Source organism: Lampetra fluviatilis, chromosome 31 (genome assembly GCF_964198595.1).
Source record: "Lampetra fluviatilis chromosome 31, kcLamFluv1.1, whole genome shotgun sequence".
In the NCBI taxonomy this organism is placed as follows: domain Eukaryota; kingdom Metazoa; phylum Chordata; class Hyperoartia; order Petromyzontiformes; family Petromyzontidae; genus Lampetra; species Lampetra fluviatilis.
The window spans coordinates 5,083,277-5,107,334 of NC_136305.1; the positions used below are offsets into that span (position 1 = coordinate 5,083,277).

At 48.4% G+C, this 24,058-nt stretch overlaps 1 protein-coding gene across 1 annotated transcript; it reads left to right on the forward strand.

Moving 5' to 3' along the window:
- The first annotated feature begins 1,869 nt into the window (after nt 1–1,869).
- On the forward strand, nt 1,870–23,856 carry LNPK (lunapark, ER junction formation factor). Its single transcript, XM_078870940.1, has 12 exons — nt 1,870–2,218; nt 6,596–6,637; nt 9,594–9,781; nt 13,933–13,991; nt 14,952–14,992; nt 16,198–16,281; nt 16,673–16,715; nt 17,481–17,798; nt 18,656–18,761; nt 20,590–20,660; nt 21,585–21,788; nt 22,692–23,856. The coding sequence occupies exons 1-12, from the start codon at nt 2,189–2,191 to the stop codon at nt 22,991–22,993; spliced, it is 1,488 nt and encodes a 495-aa protein (XP_078727066.1). The 5' UTR covers nt 1,870–2,188; the 3' UTR covers nt 22,994–23,856.
- Nucleotides 23,857–24,058: the final 202 nt, after the last annotated feature.

The following is a 24,058-nucleotide window of genomic DNA, read 5'->3' on the forward strand; positions in this document are numbered from 1 at the left end:
GGCCTTGCACGAAGCTCATGGTCCACCCGAAAGGGCATCCCCACAGACCGTGGCTGCAGCAGATGCACAAATGATAAATAAATAAATAATGTTGAAAAATACTTTTTTTTTAAACACGTTTTAATGAAATGTACCCTACTCGTAATGGGAGAACTCCACGACGCCAGGCAGTGGCCGTGGACAATTCGACCCAAGCCGAAACATAACATATAAAAATGAATGTTTAAAAAACTTTTTATATTTTTTATAGAATACAGTATTGTCATCAGTATGACATAAGTATACCAAGTTTACAATCGATACCACATTGGGAAGTGGGTTAAAATTGAGTTACAATATTTGAGGATACAATCGAGTTCATAGAAAGCGTGTAAAAAGATAGTTTACAATTGTTTTGGTTTATTTTTTATGATAGAATATGGTATTGTCATCAGTATGACATAAGTATACCAAGTTTGCAGTCGATACCACATTGGGAAGTGGGTTAAAATTGAGTTACACGATTTGAGGATACAACAACAACGACTTAAATTTCGATTTAAAGCTTTCTTGACTGCAGGGATTCATGTTCTTGGTTCTTTCGGTAAAGTCACGTAGAAGGAAAATAATAAAATAATAAGTGTTTTATTTTTTATGATTTCCCTTCTACGTGACTTTACCGAAAGAACCAAGAATAACAACAACGACAACAACAGAGTTAAATATAAGTTAAATAATAAAAGCGTGTAAAAAAAATAAAACTCTGCAGCATCCGGAACAGAGACCTAACGAAGGTAGACATCGCAGCGATAACACTCCACTACTCCCGATGTGGTTGTCTGACTTGTATGCATGTTTCGCACCTCCGATTACCACAATTGGCTACGTACGGTGCGAATGAAGTTCAAAATACAGAGTGCATACACATATAAAAGTAGTCCCCGACTCAGCTTGCGACCCTAAGCTATTTATTACTTCGACAAATAGTAAAAAAAACTATGCAACACATTTGTTGTCACTGCCTTGAGAGTAAACATGCAGTACAAACTATAAACTTTTAAAAATATATTTTACCAGATAGCTCTGATTCAGAAGCGACCTGGTCACAAATGAAAGCTCAGTGAAGTGGCTTATCACGTGGAAACTTATAGCAGCAGCCAAATATTCCAAACGCACGTCTCTAAATGGGAGAGACACGCAAACGACAAATATACAGCAGCAGGAGACAGGGTCGGCATCGAATCCACGACCTCCTGCATACCAGGCGAGGTAGTTAACATCTCCTAGCCACCGCGACGTCTCTGTTGTCCTTCATGTAACACTGTATCCTTGTTAATAAATAAACAAATATATAATTGGCGACGTTTCGGACAACTATCCTTCGCGCGTAACACTGTGCCGCCCTAAAATCAAACGTCAAATAAGTGACGTTTCGGGCACTCACCCTTTTTCACATGGAATTTTTTTTTTAAAGGCCATTGCCCTAAACGTCGCCTTCGGAAGAAGGGCCATTAGCCGAAACGTCGCATATGTTACATTGTTTTCATTTTAAAGGTCACGCATAGCGTAATTGACGATTGCAGCGGTGCAAATTAATTCGGTTTTTTTTTATTTCCACGTGGCCCTTCGTCGGCCTGCGTGACACACCCCTCGCGTGACGTCACCACGGCTCTGACGTACACACCAAATTCCACACAACTGACGCGCATCGGCATGCGATTCCGCGCCTCTCCATTGGCCAAATCGAGCGCCGTCCCCACCAACCACCGCTCCTGCCTTCCACTGCCCTTCCCCATTGGCTGTCGTTTCAACTCACACCGACGAATCGGCTTCGAGGACACAAGACCTCGCCGCTTATCCGTAGTGTGATTTCAAATCTCGAGTCCGCGCCCATTCGCTTGAAGCCCCCCCCCCGCCCGCCTGCGTCGTTGTGTACAGTGCGGACGGTGGGAATCAAAGTTAATGTCCCACCACCACCAACACCACCACCACCACAACCAACCACTACCTTTACAATTCGTACAACTTTTGCTTCGTTCGTGAAGCGAGCCCAGAGATCTTCGCCCCGAGAAATATCTCCTCGGCCTTGTTTCGTGTTGCCAGCGTGGTGCTGGTGGTGGTGGTAGTGGTGTGGGTGTCTTTCTCCCCCCCCCCACCACCATTCGCTTGTTAACAGCGGCAAGCGGCAGGCAGCAAGCGGCAAGCAGCGATGGGGGTCCTCGTCTCGCGCTTCCGAAGGGTGAGGCCGCAGGCTGCTGTTGCGTTCGGGAAACTTTCGGACGCGAATTGACGCTTTCAAGTTACAACGATCGGCGACGAAATAACGGCGACGTGGTGGGGGGGGGGTCTTGCGATTGTGTGTGGGGGGTGTTGTGTGTGGGGGTTGTTTTGTGTGGGGTGTTGTGTGTGTGGGGTGTTGTGTGTGTGGGGTGTTGTGTGTGTGGGGTGTTGTGTGTGTGGTGTGTTGTGTGTGGGAGTGTGTGTGTGTGGGGTGTTGTGTGTGGGGTTTGTGTGTTGTGGGGTGTGGTGTGTGTGTGGGGGTGTGTGTGGGGAGCGGTGGGGAGCGGTGGTGTAGCGCTTACGCTGCTGAACCCGGCGACCCGGGTTCGATTCACCGCTCTTGGCCACCAACGCCCGCTGACGATTCATCTGAACCGGTCCCGGGCCCTCTCCTAGGGTTCGACTCGGCCTCAAACGAGTACCTGGTGTGGGTGTGTAAACATCGCCACTGGGGGAGACAAAGGCGGCCGGGCGTGGTGTTGGCCACACAACCCCCTTGTGTGTTGTGCCGGTCTTAATAGGTGCTCGCTAACAGCACTTGCCACAACATCTGTTAAGGCTACACGGGGGATCTTTGTCTTTGCATCGAGAATGTGTTTTGAGTTTAACCCACTTGTCCACAAAGTGGTACCTTATTTTACCGCCCAGAGGTGATTGTAATGGTGGTGATGGTTATTGTGATGTTGATGGGTGGTGGTAAATTACGATGCTGCTGGTGATGTGTGATGATGTTTAATTGGTGATGTCACCGTGGTGTCAATAGCAACAATAGAAACTGGTGATGTTTGGCAACATTGTGATGGTAATCATTTCTGCTGCTGATGGTGTTGTGACTGGTGATAGTGATGGTGGTGGTGATTATGTTGGTGGTGATGGTGGTAATGACGGTGCAAAGTGCACCTAGCATGGCACAAGCGCCGTGGTGACATCAGTGCCACTTAGTGGCGAAAGGCGGTTGTTGTTGGTACAGTTTTGATGTTATCTGATAATGGTGGAGTTGATAATTATGCTGCTACGTATGATAATTATGTATGGTGGTGCTGTTTGCTGATGGTGGTTATGGTAATATGTATGTTAAAAGGCATAGAGATGTCGATGTGATGATGAAAGTGATGATGCCAACTAAACAAACGTGCACATTTAAGGGCGCGTAAGAGCGCGGCTCATTTGCAGCCTGGATAATCTGCTTCCGGAGAATGGAGAGTTGTAAACTTAAATAAAAAATGCTCAAAGATTAGACTATAAACTATACTATTAGACTATTTCTAGTTTGCCTTTCAAGGCCCCCACTGAGCTACGTAGCTCTTTTTCAAAAGCGACGTGACCACGAATGTCTTGCCCACCGAATTGGCTGATCACGTGGACATGTCTAGCAGCCAAAGACTCTAAACGCGTGGTGATGTTGATTCTACTCTTAGGTTTTTTCGGTAAAGTCACGTAGGTAAAATAAATAATAAAAATAAATAATACAAATAATAATAGAAATAAAGTATTATATTATTTTATTTCTAATATAATTTTTATTATTTATTTCTACCTATGTGACTACCGAAAAAACCTAAGAGTATGGATCATTGCAGTCACGAAAGTTTCAAATCTGAATGTTGACTCTAAATGTAGAGGAAAAACCGGAGGACCCGGAGAAAAATCCACGGGGAGAGAGAGAATATGCAAACTCCAAATATACAACAACAGGCGTCAAGGTTCAAACCCACGATCTCCTTGTATATACCGGGCGAGGAAATTAACAAAGCACGAGCCACCCCAGCTCCCAATCTCTCAACAATTGCCCCGTGCGACACACATCAACCAGACGGATCGTTGCTGGTTCCAGACAAACCCCGTGGCCCCCCTGCCCCTTGTAACGGAGTTGTAGAGCTTTGTGGCATTTCACACAACCGCGGCGTAGCGAGCGTGGCACGCTCTCGCTTTGCCTGCGCGGACCCCCACATGAGCTGGATACGTTAACGATGTGCTCGGGTCGGCGAGACATCGGGGAGACAGGTTGGCGATCGCTTTGCCCTCGGGGAAAGGCAGATTGGTCAGAGCCTACCTAGCATCGGTGGCAGGAGCGCGCAACTGACCGTGGCGGCGTTTTGAACGCCTTCCAGCAAGCACGCGGAGTCGCGTTGTTAGACGAGCATGCGGCAGGTGGTGAGGATTTATAAATGAAAGAAGGTGGGGGGGGGTGTGTGCTGAGTTTGGGTTGGGTGGGTCAGTGGGTTGGTTGATAGTGGATGGGTGGGTGAGGGGAGTGAGTGGGGTTAGTGGGGTGGATGAGTGGGGTGGTGAATTGCTTCGTGGATGTGTTGATGGGTTGGTGGGTGTTGTTGGCACAGTAGGGGGCACAGGTGGTGCATTGGCCAATGATCTCAGTCAGTCAACTCATGGCACCTGGGGTCTGTCCCGTGACCTGCCAGCGGGCGTTCGACACTTCGCGTGGCCTTAACGTGCACGTAGCCTGGCACAGGCACCGTGGTGACGTCACCGCCACTTAGTTGCAAATGGTGGTTGTTGTTGGTGAGTGGGTCGGGGGTGTGGGTGGGTGGGTGAGTGGTTGGGTTAATGAGTTTGTGGGTGTGTAGCAGGCAAGGGGATTTGCAGGATATTTGTTATTGATGCCAGGAGGTGGGGGCGGGCTTGGGCATTTGGCAAAGGGGGCAGTGGGAGATTTGGCAAGTACATGGACACGTGTGAGAAGGGTAGGGCAAGAGTGGAGAACTTCCGGCTCCGAGGCCAAATACGGCCCTCGACTTAATTCCGTACGGCCCGTGGTTATGAAAGGCCCAATCACTTTAAATTGGCCCTCAATTGATATTTACCAATTGCTGCAAGCATTTTTTAGCCACGCTGATCGGGTACGAGAAGGCAGTATTTTGGACCTGGCAACAACAACACTGTGTTTACAATTCTGGCGCGCTCGATCACTTTTGTCATTACGGCAAAGGCGGGCGCCGAAGCATTTGTATTAATTATTCGATTTCGACGAAGGTCGTGTTGATGTTTGACCTGCCACGGTTATGTGCGAGAGTCCCCTTGAGCCCTTGGGAAGGAAAACATACCCCCTCAGTATTTGGAAAGACGACACAAGAAGGTATTATGAGGAGGATGAGCCTCGAGTGATAAGGTCAATGAATAAATATTATTTAGTGATGCTTGCTATGGCTGTGAAGGAGCACAGTGGCTCAATGATTACTATTCTTTTTAAATCTTTTATATTAAGTTCGCTTGCTTGCTTGCACGCTTACGACCGTGCAAATTTTTCGGTCGTTTTTTAACCCACTTCCCGTGATCCAATCGAGCTGACATTTTGCACACAGACTCGTTGTGCGTGACAATTTATTTTCGTGAAAATAAATTCCATAACTTTACAATTTATAGGAAAAAAAAATTATATTTAATTACCAATTGCTTAATGGTGGCAGGCAATCATCTGACCCATAGGTGGCAGCCAGCTCAAGCCAGAGGACGAGAGGACTCTAGCCGCCACGCATATAAAGGATTTATAGTGAAAAACTTAGTTTTTACGGGTTAATTTTTTACTATTCCTGTCTTACCAGGTAAGGCCTACTGAGCTACATAGCTCTTGACCGCAGTTGACAGCCCAACGAAGTGGCTGATCTCGTGGACATTTATAGCAGCCAAATACTCCAAACGGACGTTGTTTATAAATGTGGAGGGAAAAACCCAGAGGATCCGGAGAAAAATCCACGCGACCACGGGGAGAACACGAAAACTCCAAATATACAGGCGTCAGGGTCGGGATCGAACCCATTATCTCCTGTATGCCAAGCGAGGAAGTTAAACATCTTGCCACAGTGCCATTGAAACTAGTGATCTGGGTTTCATTCCCGGTGACGGCTAACACCATTGGCGAGTGATATCCGAACCCGGGTCCAGCCCCCACCTCGGATCCTGGGTGATATCTATGGTGTACCTTTCTAATCCGAGTTCCTTCTTGTCAATGTCAAAATTCCTTCTCGTTCTCCCGGTTAATCCCACAATCTCTCTGCTTTGCTGTAATGCAACAAATGCACTTGCCAGCAAACTTGCTCTTAGCCGTGGGGCTGATGTGCCGAACAGGTTTGCATAGCTGCTGTTTTTGCGGTTGATATTTTAGGCCTTTTGCGATATCTGTGAATTGTAAAGTACTTAAATTAACATAAAACGTACAGGAGGATTATTAAATACTCTGTCTGGTAAAAAGTTATTTAGGCATCATATATCACCAGTGAAAGTTTGTAGAAGTCTAGCATAGAATATATAAATTGTAAAACACTTGAATTGATATGAACACAGTACATTACAACTTCTCTTGTTGTTGTTGTTGTTCCAGGCCAAGCCTTCTACCATACAACAGTTAGAATCACTGGAAAAGGTAAGGCAGTTCATTGAACTTACCACAAACTATCTTCATCATCATCATCTTCATTGCCTATCCATGGCATCACCACATCCCCACCATGGTCCTGTTATGCCACAATCCATATCTCTCCTGCACATTAACTCATCTCATCGCTCCATCTCCGCGGAGGTCACCGTATTGGTTGTGTTATCTCCCTTAGTTACTGCTCCCAACACCACTTAGTCACATATTCACTTTAAGATGTTTTCTTGTTCATGTTTTAGTTTTTTGTTTGTTGCGGTTGCACTCGATTCAAGAGCCGAATGGCTCACAGGGCTATACCTAATATCATCTCGTCTTGCGGCATGTGCTACCAATGCCCATTTAACTTTTGTGAAGTCATTGTGATGATGTCCTGATCCACAGTCTCTTACTGCTGTGATTCCAAACATACTAAACTAAACGACTTTATTTACCGGGTTAAAAGCCCAACTGAGCGATTAGCTCTTTTACAGAGGTGACCTGGCCACACGTGATAGCTCGTCGAAGTTTGCTTCTATCATCACACGTTGGAGTTTATAGCAGCAGCCAAATAATATAAACGCAACTTTCTAAAAGTGGAGGACGTAACCGGAGGACCTGGAGAAAAATCCACAGGGAGAGAGAACACGCCGGACTCCAAATATATACAGGTATCGCCAGGGTCGGGATCGAACCCGTGACTTCCTGCTTAGCAGGCGAGGGAGATAACATCTCGCCACCGCGGCGCCCGAAGATCTCTTTGCTTACACTTGATTCGGAGCTTTCGTGACTGCAGGAATGACTTTTTGGTTCTTTGGGTAAAGTCACGTAGAAAGAAAATAAATGAAATAATAGAATACGACGTTTCGATCGCAACACAAGCAATCATCATCAGGTACGAATAAATGAGAAAAACAAACCTAGTAAACTTAGAAATATAATACAAAACAACACAAAGCCGGCTAACATAACAGTCAACACCCTACCTGGTTGATTACGTTCTTCCAAAGGGTGCTAAATTTGAGAGAGAGACAAAACACAGACACGGAGACACATAGACAGACACAAGTAGAGAGAGACAACACAGACGCACAGAAAGAGACACACACATAGGCACACAGAGAAACAATGCATCTGTGTCGAGGCCTTAGCACACGTTTGTGCTTGTGTTCCATATTATCTGTCAATGTAATTATTTCTGAGCCATATACCAATAGCAGGTAAAACATATACACTGATGAAAACGTCATTCTTTTGGGCACATCTGTTGTGTTTCCTTTGTCAGTGTCCGCGCGTCTGGCACGCTTGCAGCTATGACGTACGGAACGGACCAAATCAGATTCCGCCCGACCACGCTGAGATTACTGAGCGGTTGCACAGCCTCTCGGCTCAACTGGCACCAGTCCACGTTGCAAGTCATTGCCTGTTTGGATTCCCACCCTCTGCTCATTCATGCTGCGACACAGCGTGGCATTTTGCTGTAAAGCATACACTTAATTAGACTCTGTAGTATCTTTTACGAGGTTCAGATTGTTCATTGCGGCATCACGTCCCGAGCTGCCAAACATGAAGGCAGTTTGCATTAACTAAGTTGCATGAAGTGATAACAACAAATTATATGTTAAAAGGGATCGCTGCCGTGCGGGGCGTGGTGGTTTTCACACCGCACTTGCAATGCAGAGGTCGCCGGTTTGATTCCATATCCCGAGGTGTGGGGGCAAAATTTGTACATCCCCCCCCCCTCCTCCTCTGTCCATCCAGCAGTAGAAATGTGTGCCCAGCAGTTAACCCTTTCCCGTTTCGATGACGTACGTTTACATCAACGAAAAACGAAACTGGAAGAAAAACTAAGATAAAATAACCTTATCGGTACCGAGAGGCTCCCACAAGGCCATGCGGGAGGGCCTGTGGCACACTTTTGGCCTTTAGCAGTCTTGGAGTGTGGTCGTGTCGCTATGGTTCTCTGCCTCTCTAAATAAAATGAACGCTGAGCCGTTCGCACGTTCCGAGATTGAGAGGTGAACGGGACACCCACCCTGCAACTTGCAGACGTCTCTGAACGGGAAAGCGTTGATAAACTTTCGGATGAAGGCTCATCCGCACTGTGTCGGTTACGAGGTGTTTCTTCACCATACTTCACCACGCTGGCCAGGACAGGTTTGTGAAAGGATGTTCCAGCACCGGTTCGATTATCACTCACCACTGACATCAACCGTGGCCTGGAATCAAACTTAGATCACCGAGCTCATCTGACAATGCAATAACCTCGCACCACCATTCCCACTGTGGTTAAAATACGACAAAATATTCATAATACACTGAGAGCCTATGAAACCACACTTTTATTCCTAACTGCTAATGACATGATAGCTGAAATTCACAAGCCTATCTTCTCCCGGTAGGATTTTAATAAACATTTATATTTAATTCCAAGACTATTACGTATTAATCCATAGATTAAGTTCTATGTTGGGAGGGGGGGGCATAGCCGATGCAATCACACGTCAAATATTGCATCATTATCAGCCATGATCATTCTACTGCTGGATGAAGGCTTCCCCAAGCCTCCGCTGCCAGCTGTAACGATCCACGCAGCAACCAATTTCGTCGCTCCATCTCCGCAGGGCGCCCCGCCTTTACACGCCTTAAATTTTTTTTTTGCAGACTCTCCATTTCATTTGTACATAGGTGTGTCGAACTTCTTTTCGAAACCGTACGTAGCCAAAAAAAACAACAATCGTTTCAGTTTTAGTTTAACATCAACACCAAGGTGCTGCGACCGATCGCTATGAAAGCCTGCTCATCCGCCACGCTTTGCTGTGAATAACGCGGGACGAATAAGTCGACGGGTCGCGTAACCCACTGCGTACCATCGGGGTAAGGAGGCGGGGTCGGCCTTGGGCTCAAAAAACGCGGCGGTGCGCTTGCTTGCCCCCCTGCTTTGTTTTTTTACGCGGTTGGCGTTCAGGACATGACCGACTTGGAGGAGCGTAGCGAGAGGACGCAGCGCCTCCAACGCCTGTGGATCGGCCGTCTCATCTTCTACTCGTCGGCCGCCTACATCGTGGCAGCCGCCTTCCTTTGGTTTTGGAGTTTCCCCAAGGAGTGGACGGACTGGATCTTCGCTGCACTGCCCTTGCTCCTATTTCCCGTCCTGTGAGTGTCACGTGCGGTGGTCGAGATGTTAACTACTCGCTCGCCCAATTATGTTAGCCGTGACCGGGACTGAAACCCAGGTCACCGGTTTCAATGGCACGGTGGCGGGATGTTAGCTACCTCGCCTGGTATACGGGAGGTCGTGGGTTTGATCCCGATCCTGACGCCTGCTGTGTATTTGGAGTTTGCGTGTCTCTTCCCCCCGTGGTCACCTGGATTTATCTACGGGTCCTCCGGCTTTTACCCGCCACATTTAGAATCGACATCGCGCGTTTAGAGTATTTGGCTGCTATACATTTACACACGATAAGCCACTTAATTGGGCTATCTTTTGTGGCCAGGTCGCTTCTGAAAAGGAGTTATATGGCTCAGTGGGCTTTATCTGGTTAAAATAAAAATTGTTGTAGTTTCACAGTTTTATTAATTAATGCAAAAAATAATAATAACCCCCCCCCCCTTCCCAAGAAAGTGAATGATTTCCTGCCTCACTATAACGCGGTTTAATCACGAGAAATACGACCCCAGATTCGAACTCAAGCACCTCGGCGGAACCGGCTCAGCGCTGGCTCGTAGCTTCTCGAGCGTCCATCTTGCATCACGCGTGACGTTGTACACGTCAGCTTCGTCATCATCGGCATCATCGGCAGTCGTGGTCAATCCACTGCTGGAGGAAGGCCTCTGCTAGCCATCGCCGCTACACCATCTCTCGCTATTCTGCGATGTACCTATCCGCGAGCTAGGTTTATAAACAAAACAAAACTTATTTTTGGTTCTTTCGGTAAAGTCACGTAAAAGGGAAATAATAAAGTAATAAAACATAATAAAATAATTCTGACTGAGAATTATTTTATTATGTTTTATTTTTATTACTTTATTATTTCCCTTCTACGTGACTTTACCGAATGAACCAAAAAGATGAATTTCCTGCAGTCACGAAAGCTTTAAATCGAAAAACAAAACTTTTTAATTTTACCAGGTAAGGCCCACTGAGCTATAGAGCTCTTTTTCAGAAGCGACCTGCCCACAGATGATAGTCAACGAAGTGGCTTATCATCACGTGGAAATTTATAGCAGGAACCAAATACTGAAAACGCGTGTTGATTAAAAATGTGGAGGGAAAAAGCGGAGGACCCGGAGAAAAATCCACACAATCACGGGGAGAACATGCGAACGCAAAATATACAGCAGGCGTCAGGGTTGGGATCAAACCCACAAGCTCCTATATACCAGGCGAGGCAGTTTACATTTCGCCACCGTTAACATAATAGCGCAGGGCCACGGGCATTTCTGCGTCGTACTTTTGTAAAAAAAAATTTAAATATAAGTTGCTTGACAAACGTGCCTTTTAAACTTTTGTCCCGTGGAACCGAGTTTCAAATCGCTGAACCTGAAAGCACAGCCTCCGAGTGAGTGGCCTTGTGCACTTGGGGCTTCAGATGTAATCTCAAGTATTTGCTTTTACGAGGGGTGATGTAAAGGTCTGTAGCCTGACACAGAAGGAGCTTAGGGGCGTCGCAGCGGAGAGTTGAACTTTCAGCCAGAAGTGCATTACACTCGAGATAAGCAAAACGTCCTGGCTTTTGATTGATTCCGACACGTTTACAGGCGTTTCGAGATCTTCTCGTTCGAGTGCCGAGTGAAGAAATGGAGACATCTGAGAAGTGTAGCGGAATCTGGAGAGAGAGAGAGAGAAAAAAATTGATGTTAAAAAAAAACGAAATAATTCGTAGAGACTTTCAAAATATTTGGCGTCTTAATAATGCTGCGGATTCATCGGTTGAAGTCGATTACTCCGCTCAATATGCAATAATATTGCGTGTAAAAAGATATAATGTGATTAATACAAATTGTATGCAAATGGTACGCTCGTATGCTAGCGGTGTACGTTCATGTAAAACACAAACAAAGAGAAATAATAACAAGCAAGGTGCTAAATACTCTTTGGTTCTTTCGGTAAAGTCACGTAGGTGAAAATATAAATAATAATACAAATAATAAAAGAATACAAATAAAAATGAAAATAATAAAATTAAATCACGACGTTTCGGAAGCAACACAAGCCTCCGTCATGTTTGTGTTGCTTCTGAAACGTCGTGATTTAATGTAGTTATTTTTATTTAATTATTATTATAATAATTTTTTATTTTCACCTACGTGACTTTACCGAAAGAACCAAAGAGTGTATGGATCCTTGCAGTCACGAAAACTTCAAATCTAGAATTAAGGTGCTAAATAATAACAGGCCTGGCTCCCAGTGCCCTCCGAGTGATTCCACGGTTAACGAACCGCTCGCGCGTTCCTCCGCCGGCGGTGAAGTGAGATGCGCGCGGTTTGAGGGGAGGGGTGAGAACCGAGAGTTCCTTTGTTGGCGGTGATTTAGGCCTTTGGGGCATCCACGGAGATGATTGATGACGACGACGATGGAGCAAAGTGCGTTCCACATCAACCACCGGAATTCGATTTTCAGCCACGGCTAACATCAATGGCGAGCGATATTTGAACTGGTCCTGCCCCCTCCCCGCACCACTTTACCAACAACCGGCACTGACCAGTGCCGGAAGTATGGACAAACGACCCCCATGACCGAGATGGCGTGAGAAGGCCTTCATCCATTGGTGGATTGACATGAGGTCGCCGTAACACGATCGCATTAATTGTATTGAATATAGAGTTGCGTGGTCTGAGAGTCGATGGATATTTTCATGCTCATCTCTGCAGCGTGCGTGCATAGTGACCAACACGGTGTGGTGGGAGGCCTCCGTTCCGCGTTAACATTGTCAAGGGCCAGGACACGTGTATATTTTAATGTTTCACCGTGGTTTTTTTGACGTTAATCATTTGCTGTCGTAAACATTTCCCTTTGATGTTATTTCCTCTGGCTCTGTTACAACGCTTCCGGTAGAAATTATGGCAATTAACTTTTTGTTACCGTCCAACTGTCGCACTTCGCCGTCTGCCACGGGTCGTAATTAGCCCTTTTATTTGACAGGCATCGCCAGTGTAATGGATGTATCATTAGTAAATAATTATCTTGTTTTCCCATTGATAACGACGTGTGCCCAATGGTAATCGTGTTGTATCATATTTTAATCTAATACATAGAGACCACTGCGACTGATTCCACCGATTGATGTAAATTCTAACCAGTGTTCTATAAGAGCTGTAAAGCTGAAGTTTGTGCACAATTATAGTCAAGTTGATGCTTATGGCGACAGCAAAAACGATTGGAATGTTGGGTCCACATAAAAGGAGGGCACGGAGGTCGCCGATTGGTTCACTCACGGGGCAGCCTCGGCCTGGAGCTCCCCATCACTGCTCCGATTCTCGCGCTCAGCACTCGCATGGAGCTCTGTGATCATCATCATCAGCAGCCGTAGTGATGGACCAAGTAAATCGCCCCCCCTCGGAGTGTGACGCGAAAGCCGCTAGAAAGCCGCGGGCAGCATGCTGACGTTTACGAGTATAGATTATATATTGTACTGGTTTATAATATAACAATAGTGCTGACGGTGTCGTTTGGAGGATGACGTTTCGCCAGTAATTACAACTAGCTTCAGGCGATAGCCTGATGAAGCTAGTTGTAATTATTGGCGAAATGTCGTACTCAGTTTGTAAATGTTGTGGCTTGGCTCTCCATCACACCGGTTAGTGCTGTACTGGTGACAAATTGGCACGTTCTGTTTACGTGACAACCCTTACTAGTTGGCTGTGTCGGGTGGTGGTGGGTTTTAACGACACTTATATATTTACGCGATTTAACTCAAAACAACCTCTATTATGGGTGATATTGGTCGCGACAGCCGACGTTTTAATTTTCCATTTGTGCATCAGGTTATCGGCACCTGCAGCAATGGTTTGTGCAGTGGATGCGGTTTCGGGTGAGCTGACGTTAGCCGTCGATTCATCGAACCGCACCGCGTAGGTTTTTTTCTCGGTTTGTGCCGCATCACGTCTCTCCGATTGCGTCTGCGCGTTGCGCCGCGCGCGCCGTTCGGCACGATGTCCGACGCTCCGCTCCACGTGCCGAACGACGCGTGGCACATTCCGAAAGGACGTCGGAGAGCGCCGTACATCGGACGTTCGTGGGTAGTGATGGCGATTCCCTTGCACGCTTCCTGCCTGTACCATGCGCGTGCATCGTTCTCTTGCAGAGTGTGGCTACTCAAGAGGTTTATGTGCTGGTGGTTCGTGAGAAGGACGCAGAGCAACTGTGAGTGTGCAGTTTAACCGCGGTTTTCATTCAGTAAAGTCGGTGGGCTGGTCGCGTTTGGTTGCGTTTAGTGTGGGTACAATATGTCTGGCCAGCGTAGAAGGCTAGGTCATGTATGTATCTTGAACTTCTTTTGCACCGTACGGAGCCAACCGCGCTAATCGGGAGGTGCGGGGGAAGGACTGCATGATCAACTCAGATAGCCCTCCAGCGGGGCTATCTTGTCGTTGAAGGCCTTTCAATCAGCAGTGGCACGAGCAAGAAATTGCGGGGTTGTGCCTTTACCTACAGTATAATTCCCCACACTTGTCAGATGGAGATATTTCAGTGGTTTGTAAATTCAGCATGGGGTTTTTAGAACTCTTATTGTGCTTTGTTAACAGCCTTTCTCAATGCCTGTTGCAGTTGGTATGCTACTTGATGATCCATCTCTGTCCATTGGTTCTGTACTGTGTTGAAGTTCAAAGCTCCGATGCTCGCTCAGTGGACAGGCTTCTAAGTTAGTCGTTAATATGGCACCGCAAACCACCATGAGATCTCTTTTTTCAAACGTACGATTCGATTTTTAGTTTTGTGTGTTGAGATTCAAACTAAAATGATGATGGTAATGACTTTGATTTGAACCATAAAGCTGCCTTAATATAGTCCTGCAGTGATGACTCATGTCCACATTCTTGTTTGCTTATGAGTTATAAATGAGACCACTATGACAGATAATAATAATCATATCTGCCCGACATTGTAACCGTCACCAAGAACAACAGTTTTAGAAAATAGCTTACCATGGATTCTAAGCGTCACGTGGACTACAAGCTGAGAAATGCCCTTCTCGTTACGCGAGCTCCGGACCATTGCACTTCCCAACGGAGTGTGGAAGTGCAAACAAAAAGATGTTGCTTCGTGATGGATTTGAAGTGCCCGTCGTCCGCTTCGCCAACCATGCTCTGTCTCCTTTCACAGACACTGCTCTAGAAGGGCTCAAGGAGAAAAAGCGGAAAATCGTGAGTGTGCGCCGCCATTGCGATTTACGGCTTTGGGAATGGGAGAGGGATGATGCGTCGTATTGATACGGACTAATGGAAGGGCATTACAAACGGACCCGCGGTCCGGCCGTAAATCACCAGCGCAGGGTAACGAAGGCACGGCCAATGCGAATTGTTTCTGTACATCGCGGGCGGGGGAGGCAGGCGGGGGGGGGGGGTGCTTTTCCTTAACCACGGCCAGAGTCGGATGCTTAATAACATTTGGCAGGCAACAAAGACAAAGATCCCCTGTGTATTGCCTCTTAACCGACTTTTGGGGCAAGTGCTATTTGCGAGTACCGATGAAGGCCAGCACGGCACACGAGGTGGGTATGTGGCCAACCCCACGCCCGACCGCCTTTGTCTCTCCGGTAACAATGTTTACATGCTGCACAAAGTACACATTTGAGGCTGAGTCGACCTCGGGGAAGCCCACGACCAGTTGAGACAATCGTGACTGTTTATGGCCGTGAGCAGGAATCAAACTCGGGTCGTCCGTCGGGTTGGTAGCGCTGCTGACCACTGCTCCCACCACTCCCTGCGCCCTCGCATGCCCCCCACTCACTCTCCCCCCATCGTCGCGCTCCCTTTCCACAAATCGCTGTATCTTTGCTCTCGTGTCAACCGCGGGAATCGAACGGAGGTTGCCGTGGTCCGTGACGGGTGCGCTAACCAAGGCGCCACCACTCCCGGCTGAACCCATATTAGAGGTTTTTTTGGGTTGGATCACGTAAATAGAAATGTGTCGTTAAACCCGCCACCACCCGACACAGCCAATTAGTAAGGTTTGTCACCTAAACAAAACATGACAATTCGTTGAACTAGTAACTAATTGGCATATTTTATATTTAAGCAATATAACCCATAAAAAACTATTGTAGATAATATTGGTCGCGAAAGCCTACGTGTTAAACTGAACCCATATTTAATACGAAAACACGATTTCCGACCAAGCTCAATACGCACCTGGCGGGTTAAACTTTTTTTGCAGCAGCAGCAGCAGCGAATTCAAATTTCGCTGGGTGAATTAGTTTTTTTTGTTCCCTTAAATGTTTTGATCAACTCTAATAAAGAAGTGGCTTCACTGGACGGGGAGTCGCGGCTCAAACGGCGGTGGCGGTGGCGGTGCTGATCCCCTCCCTCCCCCTCCCTCCCCCTCCCTCCCCCTCCCTCCCTTGGCGCAGCTCGAGGAGGTGATGGAGAAGGAGACCTACAAGACGGCGAAGGAAATCCTGGAGAGATTCGATTCGGAGGCGAAGAAGGCAAAGGTTTCTCAAACCATTCCCGTTACACGGCGCACATTCCGATGGCTGTGCCCGTAAAAGTGGGGGGCCCTCTTTTAAAGCAAAATACTATATTCTCGTTAAATATATTATATATTGCGAATCCCACATACAACACCTATACTAAGCCAATTGTAAGCAACGTTCAAATGCTACGTTCTGTGAAAAAAAAAATGGTTCTCTTTAAAATGAAAAGACTATACTCCCGTTAAAATATATATGTGATTTACGCAAACAGCGCCGATGCTAAGCCAATTGTGGGCAGTGTTCTCCGGATGCCATGTGCTTTATGGCAGGGCCCCGTGTTCTATTTGTTTTACTGTATCCCCCGTCGCATTAGGAATCGGTAATAACTCACGACTTGATGTCGTTTTAGGAGCTGGAGCAAGCTGCCATCGCCGCAGCGTCAGCCGGGCAAGGTGTGTGTTGTGCGAGAGTCTTAAAATGTGCTTGTTTATCGGGGAGCATGTGGATTTTGTGGTGGGTGTTGTTATTGTCTATCAAGCCAGCAACTGCTGAGACCCCAGGTTCAAACGCTGGACGGGAATTGTACTCGGACTGGCAGGTTTGTCGTGCGCCGTGTTAGCCCCTGTGCCACGACTCCACCCCGGGTTGCTTAAGAGTGGGGGTTGTGGGTGGGGTTCATATTGTTTGTGCAAGGGATAATTAACGCTGTTGAGATCCCGCGTCTAAATCCGGGTTTCGGCTGCCCACGATTAAACGGGGTTGATGATCGTCTCAAACTTGGTCACTAATGACTGCAAAAAAATTAACCCGTAAAAACAAAGTTTTTCACTATAAATCCTTTATATGCGTGGCGGCTAGAGTCCTCTCGTCCTCTGGCTTGAGATGGCTGCCACCTATGGGGCAGATGATTGCCTGCCACCATTAAGCAATTGGTAATTAAATATAATTATTTTTTTCCTAAAAATTGTAAAATTTTGGGAAAAAAATTTCACGAAAATAAACTGTCACGCACAACGAGTCTGTGTGCAAAATGTCAGCTCGATTGGATCACGGAAAGTGGGTTAAAAAACGACCGAAAGATTTGCACGGTCGTAAGCGCGCAAGCAAGCAAGCAAGTGAACTTAATATAAAGGATTTTAAAAAAGGCGTGAAATTAACGTTTTTTCAAGTCGAAGGTTCCGAACCTCTACGACGCTATCTCGTCTCCGCGTGTCCAGAGCTGCGTCAGCGCACGCCGTCGCAGCGGGGCGTCAACGACCCCCCTGCGGTATCGTCTCCGCTCGGACCTCACCCCGGCCCCCCAATGCAGACTCCCGGCAGAGGCCCCCCGGGACCCCCATCGGCGGGCAGAGGGGGGAGCCCCAGCGTGCCGAGCACTCCCGGGGGTCCTGGGACTGCTCCCGGGGGCCCCCCGGAAAAGGGGTTGCTGGCGGGGGTGGGGGGCGCGACGGGGGCTCTTGCGCGAAGACCCAGCGGCCATGTTGCCGCCACCACTGCTGCCGCACACGCGGGTTTCTTTCCGCCCCCCCACCTTGGTAAGGCTCGGGTTTTGATGCCCCGTTGGTTCGCATGATGCTCTGCTTGGTTTGAACGCCACCAAGTCCTCGCTCAATGCGTCGTCGTTTGCACTGCGACGATTTTTCCGCGACGAGGACAGTGCTTCCGTTGGGGAACGCTTTTCCGCGGAACGCACGCACCGTTATCACGCGGTTTCTGAGCGGCAGACGACAGCGAGCTACAGTTGATCACCGATTATCCGGTGCCGCGCGATTATTCGGCTTCGAACATCCGGCAGCCTCCTGCTGATCCGGCAAAACCGCTCCAAAGGCTGTACCAGTCCAGCGATGAACAGGAGTGTATATTCTTAGGTTTTTTCGGTAAAGTCAGGAGTGTAGTTGTACCTCCATCACCCCATGCAGACTCTTTGAGATTGGAGTGGAAGGCACAGTGAATACAGTAACTTTTTACAGTATCATATTTATTTTTGTCTATTTGTATGTTGATACCAATTTGCTATAGTAAACAAATCTTAAACACTCAAAAACATACACAACACCTAAAACATAATGTTATGCAAGAATGTGCAAAAATAAGTTATTTTAAATAGTGATGTGATTATCCGACATTTTGGAAAATCCGGCGCCCCCTTCCCCCCCGTACCTGCCGGATAACCGATGAGCTACTGTACTTCCTTGAGCTGCACGGTTGAGAGTTACAGTGATGCAGCAACGCTGCGACGTACCGTCGGTTATTTCTCCTTCCTGTGTGTGTGTGTACCTACATTGTAACTCACAAAACGTAATCGTTGCTGCATTAGTTATGGGGAAATTGTTTTCGCTGAACGCGTGTACATTTGCCGTGTGTGTGGGCGTGTGGGCGTGCGGACGTGTAGGTATGCACCCGCCTGGGCCTCCCCTCCCCAGGCCCGTGCTGCCTCGTGAGCGCGGCGTTGCCGACCGCGTCATCGAGTACCTGGTGGGCGATGGCCCTCAGAACCGGTGAGTGCTCGTCGCACTCTCCCACAGAGGCCCCATCGTCTTCATGCATCACCCGTGTACCTCTGTCAGTCCCTCCGTCTTTCCCTCTCTCCGTCCCGCTGTGTGCACGCCTGTTTATCTGTTTGTCCATTCGTCTGTTTGTCTTTCTGCCTGTTCCTCGTTTCTCTGTCGGTATGTCTGGCTGTTTGTCTGCCCATCCGTCTGCCTGTCTGACTACCTGCATTGCCCCTCTATCTGTATGTATGGCTGTTCATCTGTCTGTGTCTTGTCTCCACCTCTTGAGACTCGGTGAGGATTTCCTGGACGGATATAGGACATCGATATTATTACTGCAGTGGTATTGATGCACAGTATTATAGTGCTGCGTGTACACTCCAGTCCGTGATAATACTTCAGGCTGTTTGCGCAGGACAGCCCTTCATGAAAATGAGGAACTGACACAGCCCTAAAAGCCTTCATAAAACAATTGGGGTCATAAACCGTGTTTAAAGAAGTCCCCAACAGCTGACGAAAACACATCGCAGTTAACATTGTGGCATTCCCTCCCCCAATAACACTGCGTGTCCGGAATGCGTGTGTCATTGTAAGCACGTGGTGTGTTTACCATTTTATATTCTTAGGTTTTTTCGGTAAAGTCACCGTGTAGGTAAAACATCAAAATTAATGAAAATAAAATAAAATAAAAACAAACATCACGACGTTTCGGAGGCAACACAAGTCTCCGTCATCAGGTGGGACCGTCACAGCCGAATTAGCTGCATCAAGTGAGGCAATGATTCAAGAAGTAATCCCTTATAAGCAAGTTGAAGGGGGGAGGAGAGGAGGGGGGGAGCTCATCAGAATGTGGTAGCCAATGAATGGAACGTATCGGGAGGGAGGGGGGCGGGGCTCAAAGACAGCACGGAGTGCTGCCACCCCCCTCGCCCGCTTCCCCACACCCCATGCAACACGGCGAAAGGCCCCGATTTACGTCGTTTTGCAAATACGTCGCTAATGTATGAATACCGCTACCATATTTTCCGTCGGCTCGACCCACGCACGCTTACGTCGCTGACTGCGTCGTCTGTCCTTTCCCGTCTCCGTAGCCTCTCCGCCTCCACCACCTATCCTGTAGGGCGCCACGGTGGCGAGATGTTAACTTCCTCGTCTCGTATCCAGGAGGTCATGGGTCATGAATTCGATCCCGACCCTGACACCTGTATATTGGAGTTTGCATGTGTCTCTGTCTCTCTCTCTCTCCCCGTGGTCGCGTGGATTTTTGTCCGCGTCCTCCGGTTTTTCCCTCCACATTTAGAAACATGCGCTTAAAGTATTTGGCCACTGCTAAAAATGTCCATGTGGTCAGGGTAGCTTCTGAAAAGAGCTGTATAGCTCAGTGGGCCTTACCTGGTCAAATAAAATTATAAAAAAAGTTTCTCAATTACTTTGTTACGTTTCGATATTCGTCCTCGCACCTTTGAGGAACGCATCCCCCCCCCCGACGTAAACCGCGGTATCGCTGTACAACTCAACATGTGATTAGTTCTGGTCTCATTGAAAGTCCCGAGTGTAACATTAGCGTGAGATTTCTAGGCATTTACAAGTCGTCGACTCTCACCTATGTGGAGCGCAGTTCGATGTCCTGTATCGTCGGCATGTGCGTCACATTTAAAATTTTCTATAGGGGTATTTGTCATTACAAAGCAATCGTTTCAATAAATTAATGGATCGTTAACGAAGTGCCCGGTTATATGAACGGCAGATATTGAACGTTTCTAAGATTGGTTTCCATTCACTGTTTAGTTTGAATCACCGTGTGTGTGTGTGTGTTTACTGTCTGGTACCCCAGGTACGCTCTCATCTGCCAGCAGTGCTTTTCTCACAACGGGATGGCGTTGCGAGAAGAATTCGAATACATAGGTGGGTTTCCCCAACAGGTGCCCTTCACATTACCAATAGTATTGTTTATGCTTGCCTTCTGTGTGGGCCTCCTGTGTGGCCTCATCGACAGCCCGTGTGTGTGTGACGTGGGGAGTGGTGGCGCAGAGGTTAGCGCGCCGGGAATACGAACCTGGCTAGCCGAGTTCAATTACCGCTCACGGTCAACTCCGGTGCCGAATATCTGAACCGGTCCTGGGCCTCCCCTAGCTCAACTCAGCCTTAAATGAGTAGCTGTTGTGATGTGTAAACATCGCCACCGGTGAAATAAAGGCGGCCGGGCGTGGCGGTGGCCACCTACCCCCTCGTTTAAACATCGCACCAGGTGCTCATTTGAGGCTGAGTCAAGCTAGGGGAGGAGGCCCAGAATCGGTTCAGATAATCGTCACTCGTGTTGGTGGTGGCCATGAGCGGGAATCGAACTCGGGTCGCTGGGTTCGTGGCGCCAGTGCGCTAACCCCTGCACTACCGCCCCCCACCGTTGACACATGCACACACTGACACACACACTGACACACAACAACAACACCCGCTATTCTCCACTAAGTGGCGGTGACATCACGCACTTTGAGGCCACATGAAATATCGAAGATTTTCTGACAGAAGGGCACGGGACAGACTCACACACTCGCACACAAAGACAGAGATCCCCCATATAGCCTTTAACAGACTGTTGGGGCAAGTGTTGTTAGCGAGCACCTATGAAGGCCGGCACGGCACACGAGGGCGGGACGCCCAGGACCGGTTCAGATAATCGTCACTGGTGTTGGTGGCTGTGAGCGGTAATCGAACTCGGGTCGCTGGGTTACACACTGACACGCGCTCATCAGGCTGCCGATCGACCAAGTCGACCAATCGTCCCAGCTGTAGGCGATGACACACAGGCGCGTGTCTCGTCCCCCGCAGCGTACCGCTGCGCCTACTGCTTCTCGCTGAACCCCGCGCGGCGAACGCGGCCCATCGCCCCACGCTTCGGGGACTCGAGGGCCCAGGCCCAGCCACAATCTCGCCCCGGCTTCAACACCGCCGCCACCGCCGCAGGGCCTGCCCCAACCGCGGCCGGAGCAGACGGCGATAAGGCGGCCCCAGCAGTGGACGATGCAGCGTCCGGTGAGTTAGTGAGCGCGTGCGCTGGTTGTCGTTGTCGTGGTGTGTCCGTGTGGGTGTATCTGCGTGGGTCTGTCCTGTGATCTGTCAGCGAGTTTTCGACACTTTAAAGTGCACCTGGACTGGCACTGGCGCCGTGGTGACGTCGGCGGGTATTGGTATCGGCTGATGTGGTATGGGAGGATGTGGAGCTGAGTGCACCCATTCCCAGCGGTGTCAAGATCGACCTCTCTGGAGGAGGCTCGTGAAGGGACCCGACTGGGCAGTTTGAGGCAGTCGCCCTCCAACATCAGTGAAGGGCGGCGGAGCGATGCCCACAACAACGAGCAGCGCGCCGGGCTGCTAAATGTTGACACCGTGTCGAGCACCGGTGGTGCATCTGCCAGTCATCTCAAGTCCTGTAACTTCCTGCCGGCGTGACTTGCATCAAGTGGCCTCGCGATGTAGTGATGCCATTGCCACTTATTGGTGAACGGCTGCTGGTGTGTGTCTTTGTTTTTGTGTCTATACGTGTCTGCGCGAGTGTCTTCCTGTGTGCAAGTCTGTGTGTATATGTGAGTGAGTATACGGGCGTGGTGCTGGCCACCCACTCCCTCGTGTGCTGTGTCAGCCTTCACAGGTGCTACTCGCGAATAGCACTTGCCCCAAAAGTCTGTTAAGGCTATACTGGGCGGGATCTTTGTCTTTGTGTGTGCAATCTCATGACCCTCCTACCGGCGAGTCTTCCACAACTTCACTTAAATTTCGATTTAAAGCTTTCGTGACTGCAGGGATTCATCTTCTTGGTTCTTTCGGTAAAGTCACGTAGAAGGGAAATAATAAAATAATAAAAATAAAACATAATAAAATAATTCTCACGAAATCCGCAGCAACATTTCAATCCGTCCCTCCTGTTTGCTTGTGCAGACGTGGAGGTCGCTGAAGAGGAGCTACCACATGTTGCTGCTGCTGCCGCCGCCGCCGTTGATGATGATGCTGCTGCTGATGAAGATGATCATCCTTCTGCCTCCGAGGAGGCGAGTCCTGGATTCGTCACCCTTCCGGAGGGAGATCCGGTGGTTCCGCAGGAAGGCACGGACAGAGATGGAGCGAGCACAGCTGAGAGCGTCTCACCCGCGAGTCTCAGCGACGTGGAGACTCTGGAAGCGGAGCCCCCAGCAACCGGGCAGGCTGATAAATCGGCTGACGAGAGCATGGACGTCTCCTAATACTTTCCTCCCTGGCGGTCAATTTTGTTTGTTTTGTTTTTCGTTCTCTGAATATTTATCTCATTTCCTTGGTACGAGCGGTTGGCGTGTAACGATTGCATGTTCGTCGGTTGAAAGGGATTCCGACGCAATCAGGTTTAACAACGGCACGAAGAGAGGGCTGCTCTTCCAAACAGCCCCAAGCCACGGGTCTTATTTGTTTTCAAACCAGTTTACTCGATTCCCCAGTTGTGAAAGGATTTTCCGCCATCCATTTACACAAAAAAATCTCTGCTGGATTTAGAAATAATTTCTTGCAATCGCCATTTCGCGTGTCTGGTCGTCGTCGTCGTGAGCTTAAGATTGAATTCCGGGACGTCCTCGTTTTAACGCGGTGGTAGATGCGTTTCTGCTAAGTACCGCGTTAAGCGAAAACAATTTCCCCGTAAATAATGCGACGACAGAGTTTGGCGAGCTACGACGTACGCACACCATGCAGTGTGAGGTTTGCGAAACAAATCACTGAGGGTGCGCATCACTCCACGTACTGTATCGCACTGCTCAGCCGCTCAGCTCATGAAAGTAGTTCGTCGTCGACCGCTCCGAAATCGCGTTGTAACGGTGCGCCTTCCGTGTTTTAATGATGCGCATTTTGTGCTATAACGGCGCACGTTTTGTGCTATAATGGCGCACGTTTTGTGCTATAACGGCGCACGTTTTGTGTTATAACGGCGCACGTTTTGTGCTATAATGGCGCACGTTTTGTGCTATAACGGCGCACGTTTTGTGCTATAACGGCGCACGTTTTGTGCTATAATGGCGCACGTTTTGTGCTATAACGGCGCACGTTTTGTGTTATAACGGCGCACGTTTTGTGCTATAACGGCGCACGTTTTGTGCTATAACGGCGCACGTTTTGTGCTATAATGGCGCACGTTTTGTGCTATAACGGCGCACGTTTTGTGCTATAACGGCGCACGTTTTGTGCTATAATGGCGCACGTTTTGTGCTATAATGGCGCACGTTTTGTGTTATAATGGCGCACGTTTTGTGTTATAACGGCGCACTCGTTAGGCGTTCTAACAG

Coding starts and splice junctions, on each gene's coding strand:
- LNPK (XM_078870940.1), top strand. CDS start 2,189: ATGGGGGTCCTCGTCTCGCGCTTCCGAAGG. Junction 13,992..14,951: donor GAGAAGGACGCAGAGCAACT/GTGAGTGTGCAG, acceptor CTCCTTTCACAG/ACACTGCTCTAGAAGGGCTC. Junction 21,789..22,691: donor AGTGGACGATGCAGCGTCCG/GTGAGTTAGTGA, acceptor TTGCTTGTGCAG/ACGTGGAGGTCGCTGAAGAG.